This window comes from Branchiostoma belcheri, unplaced genomic scaffold (genome assembly GCF_001625305.1).
Source record: "Branchiostoma belcheri isolate BF01 breed outbred unplaced genomic scaffold, Haploidv18h27 scaffold75, whole genome shotgun sequence".
Taxonomy (NCBI): Eukaryota; Metazoa; Chordata; class Leptocardii; order Amphioxiformes; family Branchiostomatidae; genus Branchiostoma; species Branchiostoma belcheri.
This window is the reverse complement of record NW_017804409.1, coordinates 291,942-313,480: the sequence shown is the minus strand read 5'-3', so window position 1 is coordinate 313,480 and position 21,539 is coordinate 291,942. Positions and strand designations below refer to the sequence as shown.

Here is a 21,539-nt window from a genome sequence, read left to right as displayed (position 1 = left end):
TTTTGAAAATCATATCCAGTTGCTTGAGTAACTGTTTTTTGGCGTACCATGTATTAATGTAACCAATGCAGTTTATTTCTTTGTTTACAACGGCTCTGGCCTGCTGCACTGCCTGACCTAATTGTTTGTTTGTTTGTTTATTTGTTTATCATTTAGAACGACTCTGTGACCCTGTTGCGGTGCCTGACCATTGCTGCTGAGATGTTACAGACTCTGACTCTGAAGGGACTCACCCCCACCCTGCGCACACTCGTGGACTCACTGGTACTAATTGTTACTCATCTGCCTATCTCTAGATTTTGTACCACCAGTAATTTGAATATTTTAATAAGTTGACTGTTGATCAAAGGTATAACCCATAGTGAGCACTCCATTGTGGTTTCCTGCATTGCAGTTTTCTCAGGAAAGACAGTTGCATTTTGTACAATATTCCACGTGGTCAACAACAGATACATTTTTGTACATTTGTACATGTTGCTACATTTGTGCGCTGCACAGACCTAGAGGTGCAATCATTACCAGAACTGCTAGATGGCATTAGTGCATCGGTTCAGTACCTTGCTGCTCCTGATTTTCTTCATACTCCATACATCAGCCTTATTATTGCACACTGATACAATTTTTAAAAAATCACAAATTTAACTCCCTACATGCTAACCTTTGCTGTAACCTTAGCTGTCAGGAGTACATGTATACCTACATGTATGTCATTGCTGTCTCCCCTCAGATGCTGACAGGTATTCAGAGTGAGGACCCTGCTGTGCGTAACATGGCTGTCCGCTGTCTGGGCCTGACAGCTGTGCTGTGTAAGGACACAGCTGTGCAGTACCTACCTCTCTTCCTACAGGTAAGGTTTCTCTTAGGCCAAACCAATTTAATTTCTTGGTTTGTAAACGGATTCACCCACTTCATTTTTTTCTGATTTGCAAATAAAAATAAAAATTCAGAATCAACTGCAAAATGCTCATATTTTGCCCTGAACAGTTGAAAACAGTCCTTTTCTTCCTAGTTGTTACAGTTATTCCATCTTTCAATGCAGTAGTTTCGTTAAAAGTTAAAAATTCATAGTCTAAATTCTAAATTTTTTTGGTGTGTTGACTTCAAGGCTTCTATCGTACCATTTTAGGCCCCAATAGGATGCCTAGCCCTGTTCTTACTTTTATTTTTTCGCCTGCCCGCTCCATTATTTTTGTAGAAAAATCTGTTAACCAAGAAATTAAATTGGTGAGGCCTAATAGTAGAATTCAAAATCATTTTCATCTGAGTCATTTAGTTGAAAATAGGTACCAGTGTAAAGTGCCTTTTCCATGTTTAAGGGCACAACACACCGTGACCTGCCAATTCGAACAATGGGATTCGAGCCTAGAACCTCCAGCTTCTGAGTCCAAGTTACTTGATCTCTCTACACAGGCTTCCCAGGTGGATCTGGAAGCGATCCAGGTCACGGCCTTGCGCACAGTATTTGACCTGCTGCTCATCTTCGGCCTGAAGGCCTTCGGGGCGGAAAACTCTGAACAGCAGAACCAGAGCGGGGAGGGAGAGGGGGAGACGGAAGAGCCCCAGCAGGCCACGCCTAACAACACAGCCAACAGCCTACTGTCTATCCTCACTGGCATGCTGGACTCAGAGGTGGGTTTTTGTAGTACATGTAACTTTTGTTAAAAAGATGGTGTTGCCTGTTTCAGTCCGAAAGATAATTTGTCATGTCATATTTTATGTTGAAAAAAATCTTGAAGAGGTGATAGTCACCTATTATGACAATCCTTCCACAACTAAGGAAAGTCTTCATAAATAAATGATCCAAAGAAATAGTACACATGTAAAAGCTCATTTAGAATTAAGTTGATTAAATTTTGTTACCTCATTTAGAATTAAGTTGATTAAATTTTGTTACATGATAATATCAGCTACAACTGCATGAAATTTTAGTGCGCAAAAAAAAAAGGAATTTAGCCAATTCCAAATGTTATGGAGCAAAGATATTTTTAAGAAGGATAGGATGTAGAACTTACAAAGAAAAATTTTGTAACCTGGTTGCTTTATGTTTGGAAATTTCCCCCCAGAACACACCAACACAGGAAGCTGGAAGCTTGTGTCTAATGGTTGTTTCAAAATTTAATGCATATTTTCTAATTAATAAGTCTTCTCCACATTTCTTCCCTCAGAACACAGATATCCGCACCAATGCTGCAGAAGGGCTGGCTAAGTTGATGATGTCTGGCCGTGTGCTGAGTGGGAAACTCCTGTCCCGTCTGCTGCTCCTGTGGTATAACCCCACCACCGAGGACGACACACATCTCCGCCACTGTCTGGGCACATTCTTCCCCATGTTCGCTTTCTCTGGGAGGTTTGTTGTCTACAAGATTACTTCACACAGTCCTGATTCTAGAGAGATAGATGATATGTCATTGAGTACTTACCTGTATCCTACCATGGCTACCTTGTCGTTGTCCACTGTCTGGGAACATTCTTCCCCATGTTTGCTTTCTCTGGGAGGGTTGTAGTCTCCTGTTATATTCAGTCATTGTAAAGCCTCAAAAACTTTGTTGTTGTTTCTCGCTGAATACATTTGTAATTGACAGCCTTACTTCCACTGATTTTGGTATTAAGTTATATTTTTTATCACAAAACAAAATCTTGCTTTACTTGAAATTGGTGCAAGTTACATGTAACATGTAGGAAGTGGAAGAAGCATAACTTGAGGATGTTGGACTTAGTCCTTGTGTGTGTAACGGCTTGTAGTTACATGTACCAGATCCAACAACAGAGATGGTGTGTAACTGGTTTTGTCTGTTGTTGTCATTTTGGACTTATCTGTAACTTTTAAGTTAACTAAGATCTATCCCTGTCCCTTCCCAGGTCCAGTCAGGAGTGTGTGGAAGAAGCGTTCCTCCCCACCCTGCAGACGTTACTGGACGCCCCCGACACGTCGCCCCTGGCAACCGTGGATGTGGGCAACGTGGGCAGTCTGCTGACCACGCTGACCAGTCGCTCCAACATGCGGCAGTTCTGTGTGGAGAAGACAGGCAAACCTGACCTGCCTAGGGACATGGAGGTCAGGAAAATAACTAGACAAGCCAACATTTGCAAGCAACCATAGCATATTTCACACCATCTCCTTATATAAAAACAGAGTCTTGCAGTGGCACCCTAACATAAAATGGACCAGTCCAAAATCTCTAAAAAGGAATGGATTCTTTTATGTCCCAGGGACATGGAAGAGAGGAAAACAAGTAGAATCTGGACAGGCCAAAATTTGCAACCAAATGCAGCATATTTCACGCCATCCTCGTATGCAAGAATGGAGTCTTCCAGCGGCACCTGCATGTAAAATGGACCAGTCCAAAATCATTAAAAACAAATGAATTATTTTCAAATTACCCCAGTTCAGAATTTGTGTATAAACAATTGTCAATAGTAGATATATTAATACAATAGTAGATATATACAATAGTAAATATACAAGAATGGATTCTTCCAGGAGTACCAATATGCAAAATGGACCAGTCTAAAAATACTCACACACAAAATGGACTTTTTCATAATCAAGTTATGGGTTTTGACGAAAAAATTACGAGTGTAATAGGAGGAAGTAAGCACATTGAAAAACGCCAGTAAACAATATGTCTTCCCTGGTGAAATAAGATCAACCAAAAATAAAACAAACTTATTTTCCACAGGACTACTCAGCCCATGACAACCTTGCCCTGAAGCTGTGTAATGAGGTCCTGAAGGACACCTACTCCCCTGATGTCAGGATGTTCTGTAAGATCCTGGGAAACCTGGAGCCCACAGCTGCCAGTACTGCACACCTGAAGGACCTGTATGTCTTATCTCAGCAGATCACTCAGGTGAGCCACTTCTTACATCTCATAAGACATCTTGACTGTCAGTGTGATGACATCAGCAGCATTTGTTCTGTTTATATATTGTTTTTACTCTGTTTCATGTTCTACTTCAGACCAGTAAGGTCAATGACCTAGACCAGACGTCTGTCACCATGGTAACTGGTGCTGTAGCAGACACCCTGTGGTGTTGGGTTACAATGGCAGGATTAGGGTTGTTTTATTGTGTCAACGTACTGAAGTATTGCTTTGGGTAGTTGAGCTGTGGGTTTATATGTCTGTCCATATAGAGCAGGTTGACAAAATGTGGGTGAAGATTGGCAGGCAGAATGACAGGTCAAAAGGTCAGACACGGGAAATGGGGTGAACTTGAAGATCCCAAAAGCCAAATACAATAGACTAAAGCCTGTGAAACTTACACAATGTATGTCTATTATGGCTTTTCTGAAGTGTGACCATGACAGAGGAAGACATGGTTTACTCATTTTACTGGATGCCTTTGACACAGTATTGACATCACACTTCAGAGAAGTATTGACAATACTGTGGGAGTTACAGAGAAGCGACAAGTATCACTGGGTCAACTAGCCTATTGAAGAAGACCAGAGCAACCGGTCAAAAGCTGTAGGAGAGAACAATCCTTTGTCAAAGTTTGTGTTGAAACAAAAGTTTCAACTTTAAACATGCACATACAAATGTTTCACTAACGTCTTTCCACAGGAGGTGGATGACAGAATGTCCCTGCGCTCGGTGGAGCAGTTCCAGAAGACCCTGTGTGAGCTGTGTCCTGGTCTGACAGGTGACAGTCAGGAGAACACAAGTCAGACAGAACAACAGAAGGAGAGTTCTACAGAACAGCAGGCTTCTACAGAACAACAGGAGACTACAGTAGAGGGAAACACTGAAGACGCTCAGGGCAAGAAGGGTACTGATCAATCCTCACCTCAGAAATTACAATCAAATTACACTTGACTCTCAAACACACAAATTCAAATTAACGGAGCCAGTTTATGTAAGGATGTCACCCTAAGGCTACACCAATTTAATTTGTTGTTTCTCGGATTTTCTCAGAAAAAATCAGGAGCGACAGGGCGAAAAAAAAAGCAGGCCAAGGCACCACATGATAGCCTGAAATGTTACAATATGAGCCATGAAGTGAATATACCAGGCTGGTTTATAATTAAAACAATAGATTTTGAAATTTTAATGAAACAAATTGTATTGTTACATTGAAAAACTTAAGAACTAGGAAGAAATGGACTTTCATCAACCCTTGGGGCCAAAATATGTCTTTCATTGAGCATTTAATTCAGAACCAAAAAATTTTTTTTTTGCAAATCAGAAGAAAATGTACAGTCAGGGCGATCCGAGAAGCAACAAATTAAATTGGTGTGGCCTAAGAAAGGCTGAAGGAGGGCCCAGGAAACCAGATGAATTTGCAATTTTTTTTAAATGTATGTCATTAAGATCAAACATTCCTCAACCATTTTGTATCAGCTATAAGTATGCCTAGAACACTCTTATAGTCTTAACTTGTACATACATGTAGGAGACTTTTAGCTTGCTAAAGAGTTGTGTAAATATCATAATGACCTTTTTTTAACCCATTTGTATCTTTACCCTAGATGATGAACAGAACAGTAACAGTCAAGCCCCAGAGAAGCCACCAGAGGCATCAGTCCTGACAGCTGTGGAGAATGTTGACCAACTTGAGGACAACGTGTTTGCTACTCCTGCACCACCCACCAACAAGAAAACTCAGAAAGGTTCTGTTTAATACTTAATATGTTGGATTGATAAGAGAGTTCAAACATTGCACAAATGTAGTTATGTAGGCTTTCTACTACGTTTTAGTTGTTTAAAGTTAAAACTTTTGGTCCGACATAAAAAATTCTCTCACCTAGACTTTTCGACCAGTCACTCTGGTCTTCCTCAGTAGACTGACCCAGTGAAGCTTGTCACGTGGCTTCTTTGAAGTGTAACGTCAACACTTGGTCAAAGGTATCTTGTAGACGATGTCGCCCCCGTCGCGGTTCAATGTAGGGTGATGGGCCCTCTCAAGAAATTGTATAAGTTTTAGTTGTATTTTTTTGGCCTCAGCTTGAATGTTTGGTAGTATATTTTGTTTAAACCTGTTTCTTTTTGTTCTACCACAGGTAAAAGTACAGCTGCCAAGAGAAAAACAGCAACAAAAACTCCAGGGAAAACTTCAGCCAGGAGAGGCAAGAAGAAAGCAGAATGGGAATCAGACAGGTACTTGTTTTCTACCATGGCACTTTCATTCATGTGTACATGTATGTGTAGGTTCATAAAATTGAAATGATTTCAACCATTGCAAGCTGAATAGAATGAGTGAGTGTAAAAAATGCTTCTACATGTAATTCCACAGGTCTTGAAATAACACCTGCATATGCAGGATATTGTAGGTGAAATTGGAGCTGTGTATTAGGTATTTCTGAACTGATTTCAGATTGTATTTCTGATTGGATTGTTATTTGCAGCATTAAATGAAGTATAAAACAAATAATGGTTTCTGAACAGTTTTTGTATTCAGTTAAGACTGATCTTAGTGTGATCACAGCTCTTAAATTCTGAATGGTAATTTGTCTGATGCAGGTTATTTTCAATGTTACTGTACCTACACCTGTATGGTATACTACATGTAGGTATGCAGAAAAGGTATTCAAGCTCTCTTCTAACTGCCCCAATGTGTGTATGTTCCTGGTCTCCTCAGTGATGCAGATGCAGAAGCCAGTGTGTCTGAGAGCCCAGCGCCGGCCGCCCGTGCCCGATCCACCCGTAAGGCGGCGGCTCGTACCAGGGTGAACCTGCAGGACCTGCTGACTGACTCCGGCAGTGACGCGTCCATCGATGACTCTCACATAGTGTAAGGTGCCATTTGAGTGTGATACTTGGGTAAATACTGTAACTGTATGCTTGCTGTAGCTTCTAACATTGTGGTGTGCTTTGCTACTGTGATACTGTATGTGCTTTGCTAGTGCTACTGTGATACTGCATTGTGCTGTTCTACTGTGATTAGTGCTGCATACCGGTTCACTGGAGTTGGATCTGGACTTGTAAGAATGTTTAGGTTCAAGTCCAAAAAAACCTAAAAGTCAAGAACCGAGTCCGGACTTATTATCATAAAAGACCATTTCACATACCCCTTTTCTTTCCAAACCACCTAAAACCTTCCGTAGATTGCAAAATCTTTGCTGCAAAATGAAGAAAACATTACCATCGAGCATCGTCAAGTACCGGCCTCCATGTTATGTGGCCAACGTTTTACCCAGACAACATTGCAAAGTTGCCAACATGGAATTTTATATATGCCATGGGTTTAGGTCCAGACTTACAAGTCCAGAACTGAACCTAAACCTCTGGACTTGAATCCAGACCTGAACCTAAACCTCTGGACTTGAATCCGGACCTGAACCTAAATTTGGGTTTAGGTACACAGCACTAACTGTGATACAGTACAGGTCTTGAACAACTTCCCATCTGCACACGTGCAAATCATGATCAAAAGTTGTGCAAACTGCACTTAAAAGCCTTGAATTTCTCAATTAAAAGGTGCACAATTTTCGCTTAAATAGCATTTATTGTGTAAAATGCGTGTAGATGCTCACATGTAATTTTGTGTCGTTTGCATTCATGTGTGGTTGCAGCTAATACTAGTAAGTGCTTGTGGTTACACATGTGGCTTTTGTACAAGTTTTACTCGCTTGTTAGCCAGCTTTTACACCGCTTTTTTAATCGTCATTTACATTAAAACGTATTTTACTTTAATTTTGCACAAATGATAAAAAAGACAACCAACTAAATGACATTTTTTCATGTTACAGACCCAAAAGGTCAACTCGAAGAACTCTACGCTCATAAGACAACACATCTTAGGGCCTGTTTAACTGTGTAAAAATGCTAATGATAACCAGGGATTATAATAAAGAGTATGAAATGTCAATCATTGAAAAGGAGTAAAAAAAAAATGGACAAGATCAAGAATGAGTAGAACTCTAATGTACACATTTTTTAGTGCCTTGAATTTTATTTCGCTCAGACTCTGAGTCAGACTGCATTTTTGAAAAAAAAAAAAAGGACCTGGGGGGAAAATGTAAACATTGATGACTGCATAGTGTCACTGTCAGCCTACTGTACACACCACGTAGGGGCAATAATTGTCAGCAGAACAGTTCTAATTTTTAGGAAATGCTGTACTGCAGAAATTCTGTTGTCAAGCAAGAATGACACAGTGGTGTGTATTTTCTCATTGATGACTGGAAACCATACACTGAGAACTATGTGAAGTAGTATTCTCCTATCATTCTTATATCAAGTTTTGTCCTTATCTATATTTCCAGTGCACTATATTTGCATTCTGTGATATTGTGCCAATATTAATCTGTTGTAAGGAAAGTTTTATTTGTTTTCGAGATTTCTTTTTCGCTGAATGTATTTTTTAAAAGCTCTTACTTTTGGAAACAAACTATTGCTATATAGTCTAAGGCATGAATGTTGAACTTGGTGATTAAACTGTCAATTATCACCTTCAGCTGATATTAAGTTTCTTGCATACCTCTTGAACTTGAAATTTATTCCACGTGACACACTCAAGGCCATCTTTAAAAACATATTTATTTCAGGGTATTTCAGATTCCTGGTTGCTACATGCTATTAATTACATTGTGTAGTCCACAAATCCATTAACATGTGTAGGCTATCTGAAAGTCATTGAAGCTTACTTCAGTACCTTGAATTCAAATCTTGAGTTGTTGTTTGTGCCTTTGTGTATACGATGTACATGAAATACAATACATGTGCCATGTATAGAAAGGGGCAGTTCCATGTTTAGGGTTGTACTAAGATCATGCAGAATCATATAAACATTAACAAAGACCCTTTCAAAATCATAGTAAAAGTACACTCAGATTACAGGCACATTTTTGGAACTTTGAAAAACTCCACAAAGAAGAGACAGAAAATTTGGAAGTGCATGACCAGGTAAGATACAAATCCTATAAAAAGAGAAACTCCTTGATTACAGCTATCGACCTATAATGTAATTGCTTTTATATCATACCTGGGCCGCGATAACATTCGATAACGGGCCGTACTTCACGGTACGGCCCGGTCCGGAACCCGTTATCGAACGCTTCCATGGCTTCCATAAAACGATTCGAACGCGTTTCGCTCTACCCGCTTGTGCCCCTTTCAAAAATTCGAATACAGAATCCAGACGTTGGAATTGATGTTGTTGCATTTTAGGGTTTAGTGGCACCAACTTTTGGCTCATCTTGCATTGAAAGGCGTGTTTTCTTGGGTGGGTATGACATAAATAAAATACAACACGGTGTATTCCGCATCGGTCCCGGCCCTCCCGCGAGTCGGACCCGCGGTCGGGCCGATACCTCGGGCGATACGGAATACCCCGTGTTGTATTCCATATTGAGAGATTAAGTTATTGAGAAATCAGGAGGGGCCCTCAGTATGTACAATTGTATGTTGAGGACCTGTCATCCATCTACATCTAGTTAAAATTTAATTATTACTTAGTAACACAGTTTACAACACAACAAACATTGAAATCTCATATCAAGCACGTACTGGTACTAATTTTTAACATTCAACATTGACAAAAATCACTCTTTTTCTTACGGTCTAACACCCATCAACTACTGTGTAGCATATATAATCTTGGCTGGAACAAAAGAGTAAACTTGAAATTTCCTGGCTGGATCAGCCAGATTTCATGTCCTGGCGAATTTCTTCGTAACGTAAATGTCTTGGTGTTTAGAGACTGAGTTCACGTTCAAACACTTGCAATTCTGCCTCAGCGTTTCTGACATACCTCTTATGATTTTGGATGGCATCTAAGATCCAATACTTTACACCCTCGGCTCCTGTGAGCCAGGCAGGTCGGTTATGAGTGGTATGGAAGTCAGTTAACACTACCTGTGTGAGACTAGACAGTCCCTCGAATTCCCTGCTGACTGCAGAATTGTAGCTGTCCAGTACCTGACTTGCCTGTCGTTTGTTCTTCACACGACCACACTTGTTGACACACAGGAGGACAGGAACACTCAGGTGAGCCACCCTGGCAAGGGCTCGGATATCTGGAAAAACTAGAATATACTGCAATAATACAACAAATTATACATATTGTTCTAAGGAAGGACTTCAAATGTTAACTTGATAAGTTATTCTATGATGGAATGTGTCCTGTGACAGTCTCCACTTTGACTCTATGAGACAATAAGCAAACATTAGTTCAGTAAGGAATATTTTTTTATACCTAACTGATGGCTTAAATTTGCGGAAAATAGGTAATGTTATTAAATGTAATTTTAGGATGTATAGTGATTGTATACCAATACATCTAAAAATTTTTCAAGGTTTACTGTAACTGGGTTGAAATTTACCACTCAAGTGCTAATGTTGTGCATACAAACCAATCATACATTTTGCACATGTAGTTACCCCCCATATTTATTTATTGTTTATTTCAGGCTCAATGGCCCATAGCACAGACACACAACATTACACAAACACATCTAAAATAAAACATCTAGGTAGGTACAATAGATAAAAGACTGTCGAGCCCTTACGGTGGGCGGACCAGTCTACAGTAATGGCTCCAGAATGGACTAGAGCAGAAGGTCTCCGAGCGGAGCATCTGAGAATGCAATTGTCAAACTCAGTTAATATGGTTGTACACGTAAAAGATGGTGAGGCGGGCATTCTTTCTGCTTTAAGATAGAAGGGGCCACTGCAGGTCATAGAGCATTTGTGTCCACCAGTAGTCATCAAAGGATTCTATATACCATGTAGATCTTACCTGTCTTGCACTCCACCACACAAATGAAGGCCGTACAGATGCCAACACACAGTCTATGAGCTGCATCCACCTCTTTCCCCGGACCACTCGGAAAGGCAAGGACAGGCAGTGTCTCTTCCTGGAAAAAATTTCAAATACAGGATGTAAATTGTGCCATAAAACATCAACTAGCAACTTTTATACTGGTACTACTTGATTCAGTTTTGCCATCCTACTTCATGATGCATTGAAGTAAACAGGTTACTTTATGCATTATACTTGTCATTGACTGTATTCCTTCTGAAAAAGTTAAAAAAAACAACCTCAAGTCAAACATATTTGAAGTTTAATGAAAACATCTTACAGAGTGAATTACCCAGTATAACAACACTCACTGCCATAGAAAAGAACTTACCTCAAGCTCATCTGATCCATCGTACAATTTGACATCATATGGACCAGTGGTGGTGTGATGCGCACTCTTTTCTCCCAAGACAGACTTGACAAGAGTAGTCTTGCCACTGTGTGCAGACCCGACCACCCCAAGTACAAACACTTCCCTCAGCAGACGGCGTAGCTCAAAATGGGCATGTGCAATAATCATGGTGTCATTGATGTTGGAGATGCTGTCATGGAGCCACTCCTTTGCTCTATAATCAAAGTCCCTTCTAACCCTGAACTTGCTGTAGACTGCTAACCTTGAACTGACATGAGGTAAAAGTTCCATCATTTTCCTTTCAGCCTCCTGGGTGGAACAGCGTTTTCTTTCATCTTGCACTTGCTCTTTGATCTTGTCAAGTTTGTATCCTTCCATTTCACTTTCTAGAAGCACTTTTGGCAGAAGAATCAGAGCTTGCAAGTAGTTGACTTTGTAAAAGGCAGTTTTCTTTTCTGATTCATACAAGGCATTTAAGGCCCTGTGAAATCGAAGGAGCTCAGTAAGATGCCTTGCTGGTAAAGTAAGTCCTTCCAAAAAGGCCACAAGTCCAACTGCAAAACAAAATTGATTGTATACTTGAAATCAAAATGGATGAAACTTGCAAATGTTAATTTTCCATTCTATGGATAATTTTGCTGCTATTGTGGAAAGAGGATGATTGTTGGCTATTTCCAAATGATCAGGTCTCTCTGGTAGTCATCAAATCATCAGGTCTATGGGTCATAGCATTACATAGTAGGTTACAAGTACTAGTAATGTTTGACCATTATAAGTCAACAAACTAACTTACCTGTTCCAGCTGCACCTGCAGTAACAGCTCCAACACCCACTTGTAGATCCCCTGCTACGAGACCCACTCTAAAAACCGCTATGAGAACCGCCACTTGACCCGCTTGAAGAAACACTCTGAGATCCGCTCTGAAACCCGCCACGAAAACAGTTCCAAGAACCGCTCCGAGATACACGTCGAGAAACACAATGAGGCCCGCATCGAAACCTGCTTTGAGACCCGCCACGAGACCCGCTCTGAGACCCGCCACGAGACCCACTCCGAGAACCGCTCCGAGAACTGGAAACGTTCTGAGATCCACTACGAGACCTGCTATGTGACCCACCCAGAGAACCGCTATGAGACCCACTCCGAGAACCTCTACGAGACTCTCGATGAGACCTGCTTCGAGAACCGCTCTGAGAACCCCCCCGAGACCGGCTCCAAGAACTGCAACGAGAACCCCAACGAGACCCGCTCCGAGACCCGCTCCGAGATCACCTCCGTGAAACACTATGAGACTCGCTACGAAACCCACTCTGCAAACTGTTATGAGAACCGGATCAAGACCTGCTCCGAGAACTGCTTCGAGAACCACAACGAGACCCGCTCCGAGAGCCACAACGAGACCCACTCCGAGAGCCACAACGAGACCCACTCCGAGAGCCACAACGAGACCCGCTCTGACAACCGCTATGAGAACCGCTACAAGATCCACTCTGAGAACCGCTTCGAGATCCGCTATGAGACCTGCGAGACCCACTCTTAGTACCTCTCCGAGACCCACAACGGGAACCGCTGCGAGAACTGCTCCAAGACCAGCTACGAGACCTGCTGCGAGACCCGCTTCGAGACCCGCTGCAAAACACACGACAATCGTGATTGCACGTCTCAATCCCAACCATGGTGACTTGATTTTGACTTCCAGAGGAGCACCAACGACTTCCATGGCTTCAACCACAGATGTTACAACTTGGCTGTAGGCTTCTCTGGAGATGGCAATGGCTTTAGAACCAAAGACTACAGATGCTGCAGAGGAAGGCAGACTGCTTCTTTCTTTTATGATGTTCTTTGACGCCCAAGAGTAGTTGAAGTCACCAGAATGAAGCGTCTTTTTTGACTGCCCTGTCAAGAAAATGCTTGTCAAACTACTTGTATTTATCCATGAAGTGGCAACTAAGCATAAAAATTTTATTCAATAATGATTAATTGAATAATTTCCTTAACATGTCTGAAAACATGTATGTTCATTCACTATATTTTGTGATGTACATAAAAAAAATGGTAAATGACTCACTTTCAGTTACTTGAATCAGTGACCGCAGGTATTCAAGAATGTCCCCTGCCTTTCCTCTATGTTGTCCAAGCAAAGTTAGTATCATGCTCATCAGGTAGGCTGAGACCAGGAATGTTGCTGAAGTTTTTTCCACCACTCGCTCATTCTCTTCTTGCCTGCCACCAAATTTCTGAAAAGATAACTACAGAGGTGAAGGCTTATTTCTGTTGAATGCCACCTCCTCAAACAAATCTACAAATAGAGGCCACACCATCACTGAATGTCATTGCCATCCATCCTTAAACTTTGCAACCAGGTTCATTTTGTTCATATCTTCAAGCCAATTGTCATTACCAGTCCCTCAGTAATTCAAACAGAAACAATGTGGCTCCTGTGATCAATGAGGGCTTACATGTACATGCAAGCATGTCAGTTATTTTAAAGACAATCCATACCCCATGTATCTCCCATTGCACTTAGTAACTAAGTACAGGTACAAATTGTACCATTCATATTTGAATTATTACGTTGAATTATTATCAAAGATCTTGATATTTTTCTGCATTCAGACAAATGTACATGACTGTTACTGACCTTGGGTTAATTAACATTTTGACAGAAATTCGAGATGTACAGCAAATATCTATCGTGAGTACCAAACGTGTACATGTACATGTACCCAAAAGTCTGGATGTACATGTGTAAGAGAACTCACCCGCTGATGTGCAACATCATCCCTCCTTTCCTGGAGATCAGTGTACAGAACTTTTCCTATTCCTACTGGAAACTCGTCAGTGAACCATGTCTGTGGTCTGGCACAGATCTCAGCACCTGTCATCCTCAAATCAGGGATGGTGGCTGTCTGGTCAGATGGCAACAGTATCCTACCAACCCACTGGGTTACTTCCACATGGTCCCAGGCCCTGGGATCTGTGTTAATGATCATTGACAACTGATATACATGAAAATGATCATGAGGATCTCACTGGCATAATCAATGAGAAATGTAATTAGTCATAAAGGATATCATCATTTAACAAAGATAGTAGGTCATGGACTCTTGTTATGATAATGATTACATCTAGGCATCAACCCATCAGGATTGAGACCAATATAACTATTATACAGCTTAATGGCCATCTCAAAAAGTTTTGGGTCAAGGCCAGAGGACAGGTTTTCTTAATATATTATGATTACATGCATTATGGGTTAAATTGAGAACTCTGGGCTGAATCATTACATTAATAGAAACAACACAGACTACTGGATACAGCATGCATGTACTACCAACAACTGTTTGTTAATTGCCTACCCCCTACATCACCAATAATTCTGTATCCCGAACATGCCAATACACAAGTGAGGTTTTGAAGACTTACCATTATGAAGCTCCCCAGTAAAAAGTGTTGAATCCTCAACTGTTATGTAGATAACCCCAAGATGACGCAGCTCCTTCTTACACTGTTCTGATGCCATCTTCTGTATGATATCTGCTGGCCTCTTCAGTGACAACTCTTCCACGTTGAGAAGGTACTTGACAAGCACACATTCCCGATGTCTTACTTCATCTAAGATGAGATTTCCTAGCCCTTGACTGCATCGGTTGAGTGCATCAGCAATGTCTTGACATGTCCTAAGGTAGTCCTCCTCAGACTCTGCTGCATGTTTGATTTGCAACACCATATTGCCAAAACCTGGGATTATGAAAATAATAACATTGGGCTAAGTTACACCATGCTGGCAGTAGACAACTCACTCACTCAGCTCCGCATGCCCTAAAAATTAAATAGACAGTCTTTCTGCATCTTATTATGTGAAACTTTACATGTAGTTATTAAAGGAAATGCAATATCAGGGTCTAATTTACATGTTCCATGATATGCCAATTCAATCTTGTGACATATGTAATTAAGAGGAAGAGAAACGTTGATATTAATTATGTACATTGTTACTCAAGTTGCATAATTAATGAGAGAATTCTATATTTCCATACTGGCAAATGGCGGGAGTGTCATACTTGCGGCATTTGGCAAGTGAACATAAACATCATCAAGCTGCATAACTTATTCCATTCAGGACCTCATTTGCATAATTTATGAGGAAGTGCTAGAATAGCTTTCTTTAAAATTACACTGTCATTGGGTGGAGAATACGAACAACTGAACAACAATTCATGCAAATATTGATCTTATTTGAATAATCACCATCAATGTGACAATGAAACATTTATTTTTCGACAATCACAAAGGTTAACGGAGGTATGAGATCGTGGAACTCTAGCACTTACTTCCGGGTTCTGGGTGCGTAAACTGTTGGATCCGCTCCAAAAGCTGCACATTTGGGAGTTCCTGCAGGATTCTGGCGACCACTTGAAGAGCTTCTCGTCTTGGAATGTAGCGTAAGATTAAGTCGGGCATGTCCAGTCGTTTTGCACGCATAATACGCGCCTTTGGTATGCTCACATTGTCGCTACTAACGACACAATCAAGGTGATGTTTGAAGCTCCTGTATTCGCCATTGTCCATGTCGTCAAAAATTCCCAACAAAAGTTTCTTGTAAGAGCCATACAAATGGGCTGGACCTGGCGGTCGCCTTGGCTCATCCCCACCAGCTGCTGCCATCACTGAGTGATTACCGTGAGTAACTCTAGATCTGGGGAGAAAAACATGTATCACTACTATCAGCTTGCACGGTAATCAGTTTGCACCGTATTAAGTTTGACCTAAGTCGAACCTCTTTGAAAGGCCAGCAAAAAATAAATGGGGGCCTTCATGGCATTTTTCGTTAAGGCGTAATCAGGCCTTTTTAGTCGTCGTAATCCGTAGGCAGCCTCTTCAAAAATCAACGTAACATATAGAACATTAGCCACAAAGCGTAAAGTCGTCATCAGCGGCAAAAATTTTGCGTAATTCGTAATCACTACCCCCCCCCCCCGTACTAACGGTCACGACCGTGCTTACCTTTAGCCAATAATGCCTCTGCAAAAGTACCTCTGCAACAATGCGTAATGTAGATAACAACGTTATATGGACCAACCTTGCAGCAAAACAGCGGTCGAAGTAACTCATTCAAGGTCAACGTAACGTTACAATACTTTTTTCAGTGGACAATTGATGCGCATTGATTTGACCAGCCCGGGACGACCAGTAATTCGCCGCTGGGTCGGGTACTGTACAGGTAAAGGCAGGTGTCGCATGTCGCTGAGAGAGTGAAAAGGGGCAGTGTTTTGTTGTAGGACTACAATTAAAAACCATCTTTTGTAACTTCGTGTAATATCTCCTTGGTGCCCATGCAAGCCGTATGTAAGTCGTGTTCCAGCCTCAATCATAGAAATTAGCCGGTAGAAATCATCCGAGCACTACGTAGCATGGTGCACCTGGGCGACGCGGAAGGATATCTGTAGAACGGGGAATATTATGGTCTATTATTAGGAAGGAAATCACCTGTGACGTGTGCCGGGCAACGCCGGCGAGCTTGTCGGACTGAACAGAGACGTTCCAAGTGATACTGTACAATTGTTCTTATGAGTCTTGTTTCGTGTGCCGTGAGCAAAAGTACCGAAGTAACGGGTTCCTTTCTCAGCACTCGGTATACAGAGGTGAGGCGGCTTCCGTCCTAGCTCTCCAGTGCCGAAGTTACGTCAACACTTGTGTCCAGTGTCGGCGGCTTCAGCACTGGAAACTCTAAATCGGCAAATCAAACCTTGTCTTTAGAAAGGGTACCGAGATGCCGCCTTTGAACTCTAACACTTATATTTTTGAGATCGTACCGCCCGGGAAGCAAATTATAATCGGGACGACAAGTTAATCGGCAGGACAATACTGCAAGGCTCAGATCCTCACATTTTTAGACATAGACTTGGCCTACGACAATGTACTGTACGCCGCGCGCGGCCGACGTAAGCACCAGAGGCCCAGTGCCGAAATGGTTTGAGAACTCGGCTCCCAGCACCAAGAGTCACCGAGCACTGGAACGATCCAGTGAGGAACCCGTTACTTAGGGACTTCGGCACTTGCTATCCAGTGGTGAACGGCCTCCGAGCACTGGTAGCGAGTGCCGAGTGGAAATTCAACACTGGCTATCCAGTGCTGAACGGCCTCCGAGCTCTGGCAAACGAGTGCTGAGTGGAAGTTAGCACCGGAAAACGAGTGCCGAGTCAAGATTCGGCTCTGGAATTCCAGTCCTGACGGTGTTTCAGCACTGGAACAAAGCCGTTTCTGCACTAGAATTCCAGTGCGGAGCTTTCTTCCGCACAGGGCCCCGAGTGCCGACGCCACTTTCCCCGTGAGTTCCGCACTGGGCGGCCAGTGAGGAACCCGTTACTTCGGTACCCTTGCGTGCCGTGATCCGTATAAAAGCTCTCAAACCCCTTCTACAAGGTTTGTACAATCTCCAAGCAGATATCTTTTGGTGGCTGCGACACAGAAAATTGGCTAGGTTGTATCCATTTGCCAGACAGTTTTGCCACCGAAGGGTGGTAGTTTGAAGGAAATGTACTCAAAATCATCTATTGGTATTGCAAAGGAACCATAAGATGCACGAACTAACATTCTATTACAACGTTTTCAAATGTCTTAAATATAATACATGATTTTGCTTCGTATATGTTCGTAGGATATAGTACAAGGTCAAATAAGCCTCAAAACTTAAAACCCCTTCGCGAGCCTTTGGCCATTTCGCTTTCCGCTAAAAGACCGAAACGTGCCCATTATGTCGTCTGTCTCCTTAGTGATTTTTCTGAGCACGGTCGGGGAGCAGTACTGGGGGTTAGGCTCTAATAGGGTATATGTCTCGACTTGTAAGGCCATGTTGATTTGATTATATGGATGACATCCTCCGGGAGCCCCAAAACTGATGCGCGCGTGCGAATAAAAAAAAAGTTTTGCAAAAAAAAAAGTTCTTTTCATTATGAAATCTACGTGGTCATGAGGGTTGAGCAAATGGCACAGAATATGGTTTGGCGAATAATCTAGTCTTCAAGTTCATTTCTTTACAATTTCATCTTTTTTCGTTTGATTTTGGCATTCTACGACATTGGTATAGTTTTTATTAATTTTTTTGTAACTTATGGTATATTTTTGCTCATTTTGCAACTGTTTTGTACGATTTACAGTATGGTTGAAAACTTTTTTTTTTTGGAAACGGCCGAAAATTCATGCGCGCGCGGATGTCATCCATATAATCAAATCAACATGGCCTAAAGGGTGAAAAAAATACTAGTATACATGAAACTATGCTTACAGCCAGTAAACCTTTCCCTAATAGGTGCAGATCTAGACGTCACCTTTGCGTACATTTAAATTTAGAATTTTAAACACAGTTGGCCAGTTTCGCAATTAAGGAAATCTTTATTCAACGATGGCGCCGAGTGCTCCTCTTGCCAAGCAATTCCAAAACATTCCGCTAAAACTGCCCAGTATAATATATAAGATGTAAGATCCAGAAAATACACAACAGACCACACAACAACATTAAAACTGAAGTTTTGTGACCATGTGGCGAAGAAAATCCACAAAACACACAAAACATTTGGTACAGCAAGTATAAACTCTACAGACACACACTTACAGTAACCATGGCTATTTTCAACACTGTAATACGTATTTCATAATTTTGATATACATGTATTTATAAGTTGATGTCATCATAATTAAGTTAAGCAAAACGGAGCTATGGCCTAAATTGTACACTGGAGGCGTTCAGGACAGCTTCTTCATATTTCACTGCGCATTGCTGGACTACTGTCCTGATAGTACTAGTAACACGGGCTAGTCATCTCAGACCGTCCTGGCTCCCTTCGCCTCGTATTGTCATCGACTTGGTCAGTCTACGCTCTTCTCCTCAGTGTCACAGTTGGTGTCTGTAATTCGTTTCACGACTCCTGAGTACTGACAATGTCATTATCAATTTACTTTGATTGTTTCTGCCGCAGCACTTTCTGGTAGCATTACGCCAACAATACAAGTTTATAGGTAGGACATAGGTAATTTGGATCTGTTCATTTTACCTGTACCTGTATGGGCAACGTTACTAAGATAAAGTGTTTGTATTAAAACATCAGTATGTACGGGCCGGTATGTACCTAGTATTTCTAGTAGTGCACCTTTTGAACGATTCGCAAGGAGGCGCTGTACTATAGAAAGACAAACTACTAGTTGAAACTTTGAAACTTTACAAATGAAACTTAGAAACTTTATGTGGTACAATGCATTATAAATATTTTTTTACAAAATGTGCGTTAAACATTAAGCCGGATCGTTACATCTTCTCGGAGATTATGTAAATAAACGGACAGAAACCTATTATTTCGTAGACGTGGTTGCTGAAAGGCCCTCCCTCCCCTCCAATGTAGCACTGCGTGGACGGTCCGTACACCTTGAAGTTGACATTCTCGTCAGGTGAACCCGCACACCAGCCGCCGTTCTGTAAAGCGAAGATCTTCATGCCCAGAGCGCGCGCTACGGTGTAGCACTTGGTCAGGGCGTCCTGGCGCTCGCTGTAGTGCCCGTCTAGCAGAGGGTCTTGGCGCTCGAGTGAGGGGATGGCTCGTCGGTAGGTGTCCCTCCAACAACCAAGGCTCTGGTACCCGTCTTCTGTGGACAAGGAGTAGTACTCTGGTTAGCCTTCAGCGTTAAAGGCATCCAATGCAATTTCAGGCCGGCAAAAACGAAAAATAGATATTCTGGATGAGGGAATCTCTCTAATCATCATCCTCCTCAATGCCTTCGGATTATAAATCCGGTGAGGTACACTTGATAAAGTTACTCCAGTATGTCCTATCCCTCATGGCAGACACTAATGCAGTCCCAGTGTCTCTTTTTTAACATCTAACATGTCCTTATACTACACAAAAGTGTAATATAAGCAGAATATCTCTCTAATATTGACATTTAATGCTAATTTTTAGCACATTCTCGTCATCATTTCACACGTTTGAAATAGCCCCAAAATTAAACAAGCAACACGAAGTGTCTCTTAATTTAGGGTACCACCCATAAATAGCTAGAAGCATGCAACCTAAGATACAAAACTAAACAACCGTTTTCCGTCAGTAACATCTCATTTTTGCATGCCACAAAGGTTTCAGCATGCTATGGGATAGAGTTGGTTCGACATTGAAAGAATGACAGGAAAATTTACTACATGTATATGAGTTGAAAATAATTTTGCCGCCCTAAAATGCGTATGTATTGAAGATTGAAAGGAAGCACAATATGACCAATACACACAGGCCTATACAATGTACATGTACTTGTTCGCCACGTACCCTACAACCACTCTCAAATAGGCGTAATGTTGCAAGCCTTGCGTTATTACCTCCATGAAACGTGTCATGGAGGTTATATTTACCTCCATGAAATGTGTCATGGAGGTTATATTTTCAGTTGCGTTTATCTGTTCGTCCGTCCGTCCGTCTGTCTGTTGGTCAACAAGATAACTCAAGAACGCCTGGATGGATTGGTTTCATACTTGGTGTGTTGGTAGGGTGTGACAAAAACTGGAAATGATGAGATTTTGGTCCCCCTAGTGGCTTCCCTTGGTACTGCAGCGCAACTTCCGGTTTTGATATCTCGCGATCTGGACATGCTAGGGTCATGAAATTTTGATGGAAGGTAGCTCTCGTGCTTGGAAAGAAGTCATATGAGTTTGGGCTCCCTAGCGGCTTGTTCTGGAACTGCAGGGCACTTTCTGGCGAAATGTTTAAAAGCCAATAAGTCCAGACAGGAACAACATATTTTCATTATTTTTGGTGTGTAGGTAGCTGAGAGAGAGATGTACATAATTAAATGCAAATTATGCAAATGAGGACTTTACTTGCATAATTAATGAGGAAATTCTATAATTACAGTGTTTTACATTATACTATGTAACCTATGGCAGGCGGAACTTCAACAGATACTAATTATGCAAATGATGACCTAATTTGCATAATTAATGTGTATAATTCTATGATTTCGTAATGGTGAATGATGAGAATGTCATACTTGGGACATCTGTAAGTTAATCAAAAGTTAACATACATCACGATGCATATATCATGTTAATGCAGAGGTCATTTGAACAATTAAAGAAGAAATTTACATTTACATATCAAGATCATATTTCATGGAGGTATGAGATCTCGGAATTCTAGTTTCAGTTGCGTTTATCTGTCCGTCCGTCTGTTGGTCAACAAGATAACTCAAGAACGCCTGGATGGATTGGTTTCATACTTGGTGTGTTGGTAGGGTGTGACGAAAACTGGAAATGATTAGATTTTGGGCCCCCTAGTGGCTTCCCTTGGTACTGCAGCGCAACTTCCGGTTTTGATATCTCGCGATCTGGACATGCTAGGGTCATGAAATTTTGATGGAAGGTAGCTCTCGTGCTTGGAAAGAAGTCATATGAGTTTGGGC

The 21,539-nt window shown here is 41.5% G+C and overlaps 2 protein-coding genes across 2 annotated transcripts in view; one reads left to right on the top strand and one right to left on the bottom strand.

The window, feature by feature from the left end:
- Positions 1–8,452, top strand: part of LOC109485365 (condensin complex subunit 3-like) — a 24,393-nt gene extending 15,941 nt beyond the window's left edge. Inside the window, exons 12-21 of the mRNA XM_019788923.1 lie at positions 157–264; positions 728–847; positions 1,411–1,629; positions 2,166–2,347; positions 2,860–3,055; positions 3,681–3,851; positions 4,566–4,770; positions 6,002–6,098; positions 6,580–6,732; positions 7,691–8,452. Of these exons, the coding sequence (XP_019644482.1) occupies positions 157–264; positions 728–847; positions 1,411–1,629; positions 2,166–2,347; positions 2,860–3,055; positions 3,681–3,851; positions 4,566–4,770; positions 6,002–6,098; positions 6,580–6,732; positions 7,691–7,727 (1,488 nt within the window). The 3' untranslated portion in view covers positions 7,728–8,452. The remainder of the gene's footprint in view (positions 1–156; positions 265–727; positions 848–1,410; positions 1,630–2,165; positions 2,348–2,859; positions 3,056–3,680; positions 3,852–4,565; positions 4,771–6,001; positions 6,099–6,579; positions 6,733–7,690) is intronic.
- A 790-nt stretch (positions 8,453–9,242) lies between these two features.
- LOC109485364 overlaps positions 9,243–21,539 on the bottom strand; it is a 20,548-nt gene continuing 8,251 nt past the window's right edge. The window contains exons 4-15 of the mRNA XM_019788922.1: positions 19,443–19,736; positions 18,975–19,003; positions 16,506–16,540; positions 15,431–15,795; positions 14,523–14,837; positions 13,859–14,073; positions 13,165–13,333; positions 12,651–12,992; positions 12,074–12,095; positions 11,075–11,576; positions 10,667–10,798; positions 9,243–9,977 (exon numbers count right to left, since the gene is read on the bottom strand). Of these exons, the coding sequence (XP_019644481.1) occupies positions 9,636–9,977; positions 10,667–10,798; positions 11,075–11,576; positions 12,074–12,095; positions 12,651–12,992; positions 13,165–13,333; positions 13,859–14,073; positions 14,523–14,837; positions 15,431–15,795; positions 16,506–16,540; positions 18,975–19,003; positions 19,443–19,736 (2,762 nt within the window). The 3' untranslated portion in view covers positions 9,243–9,635. The remainder of the gene's footprint in view (positions 9,978–10,666; positions 10,799–11,074; positions 11,577–12,073; positions 12,096–12,650; positions 12,993–13,164; positions 13,334–13,858; positions 14,074–14,522; positions 14,838–15,430; positions 15,796–16,505; positions 16,541–18,974; positions 19,004–19,442; positions 19,737–21,539) is intronic.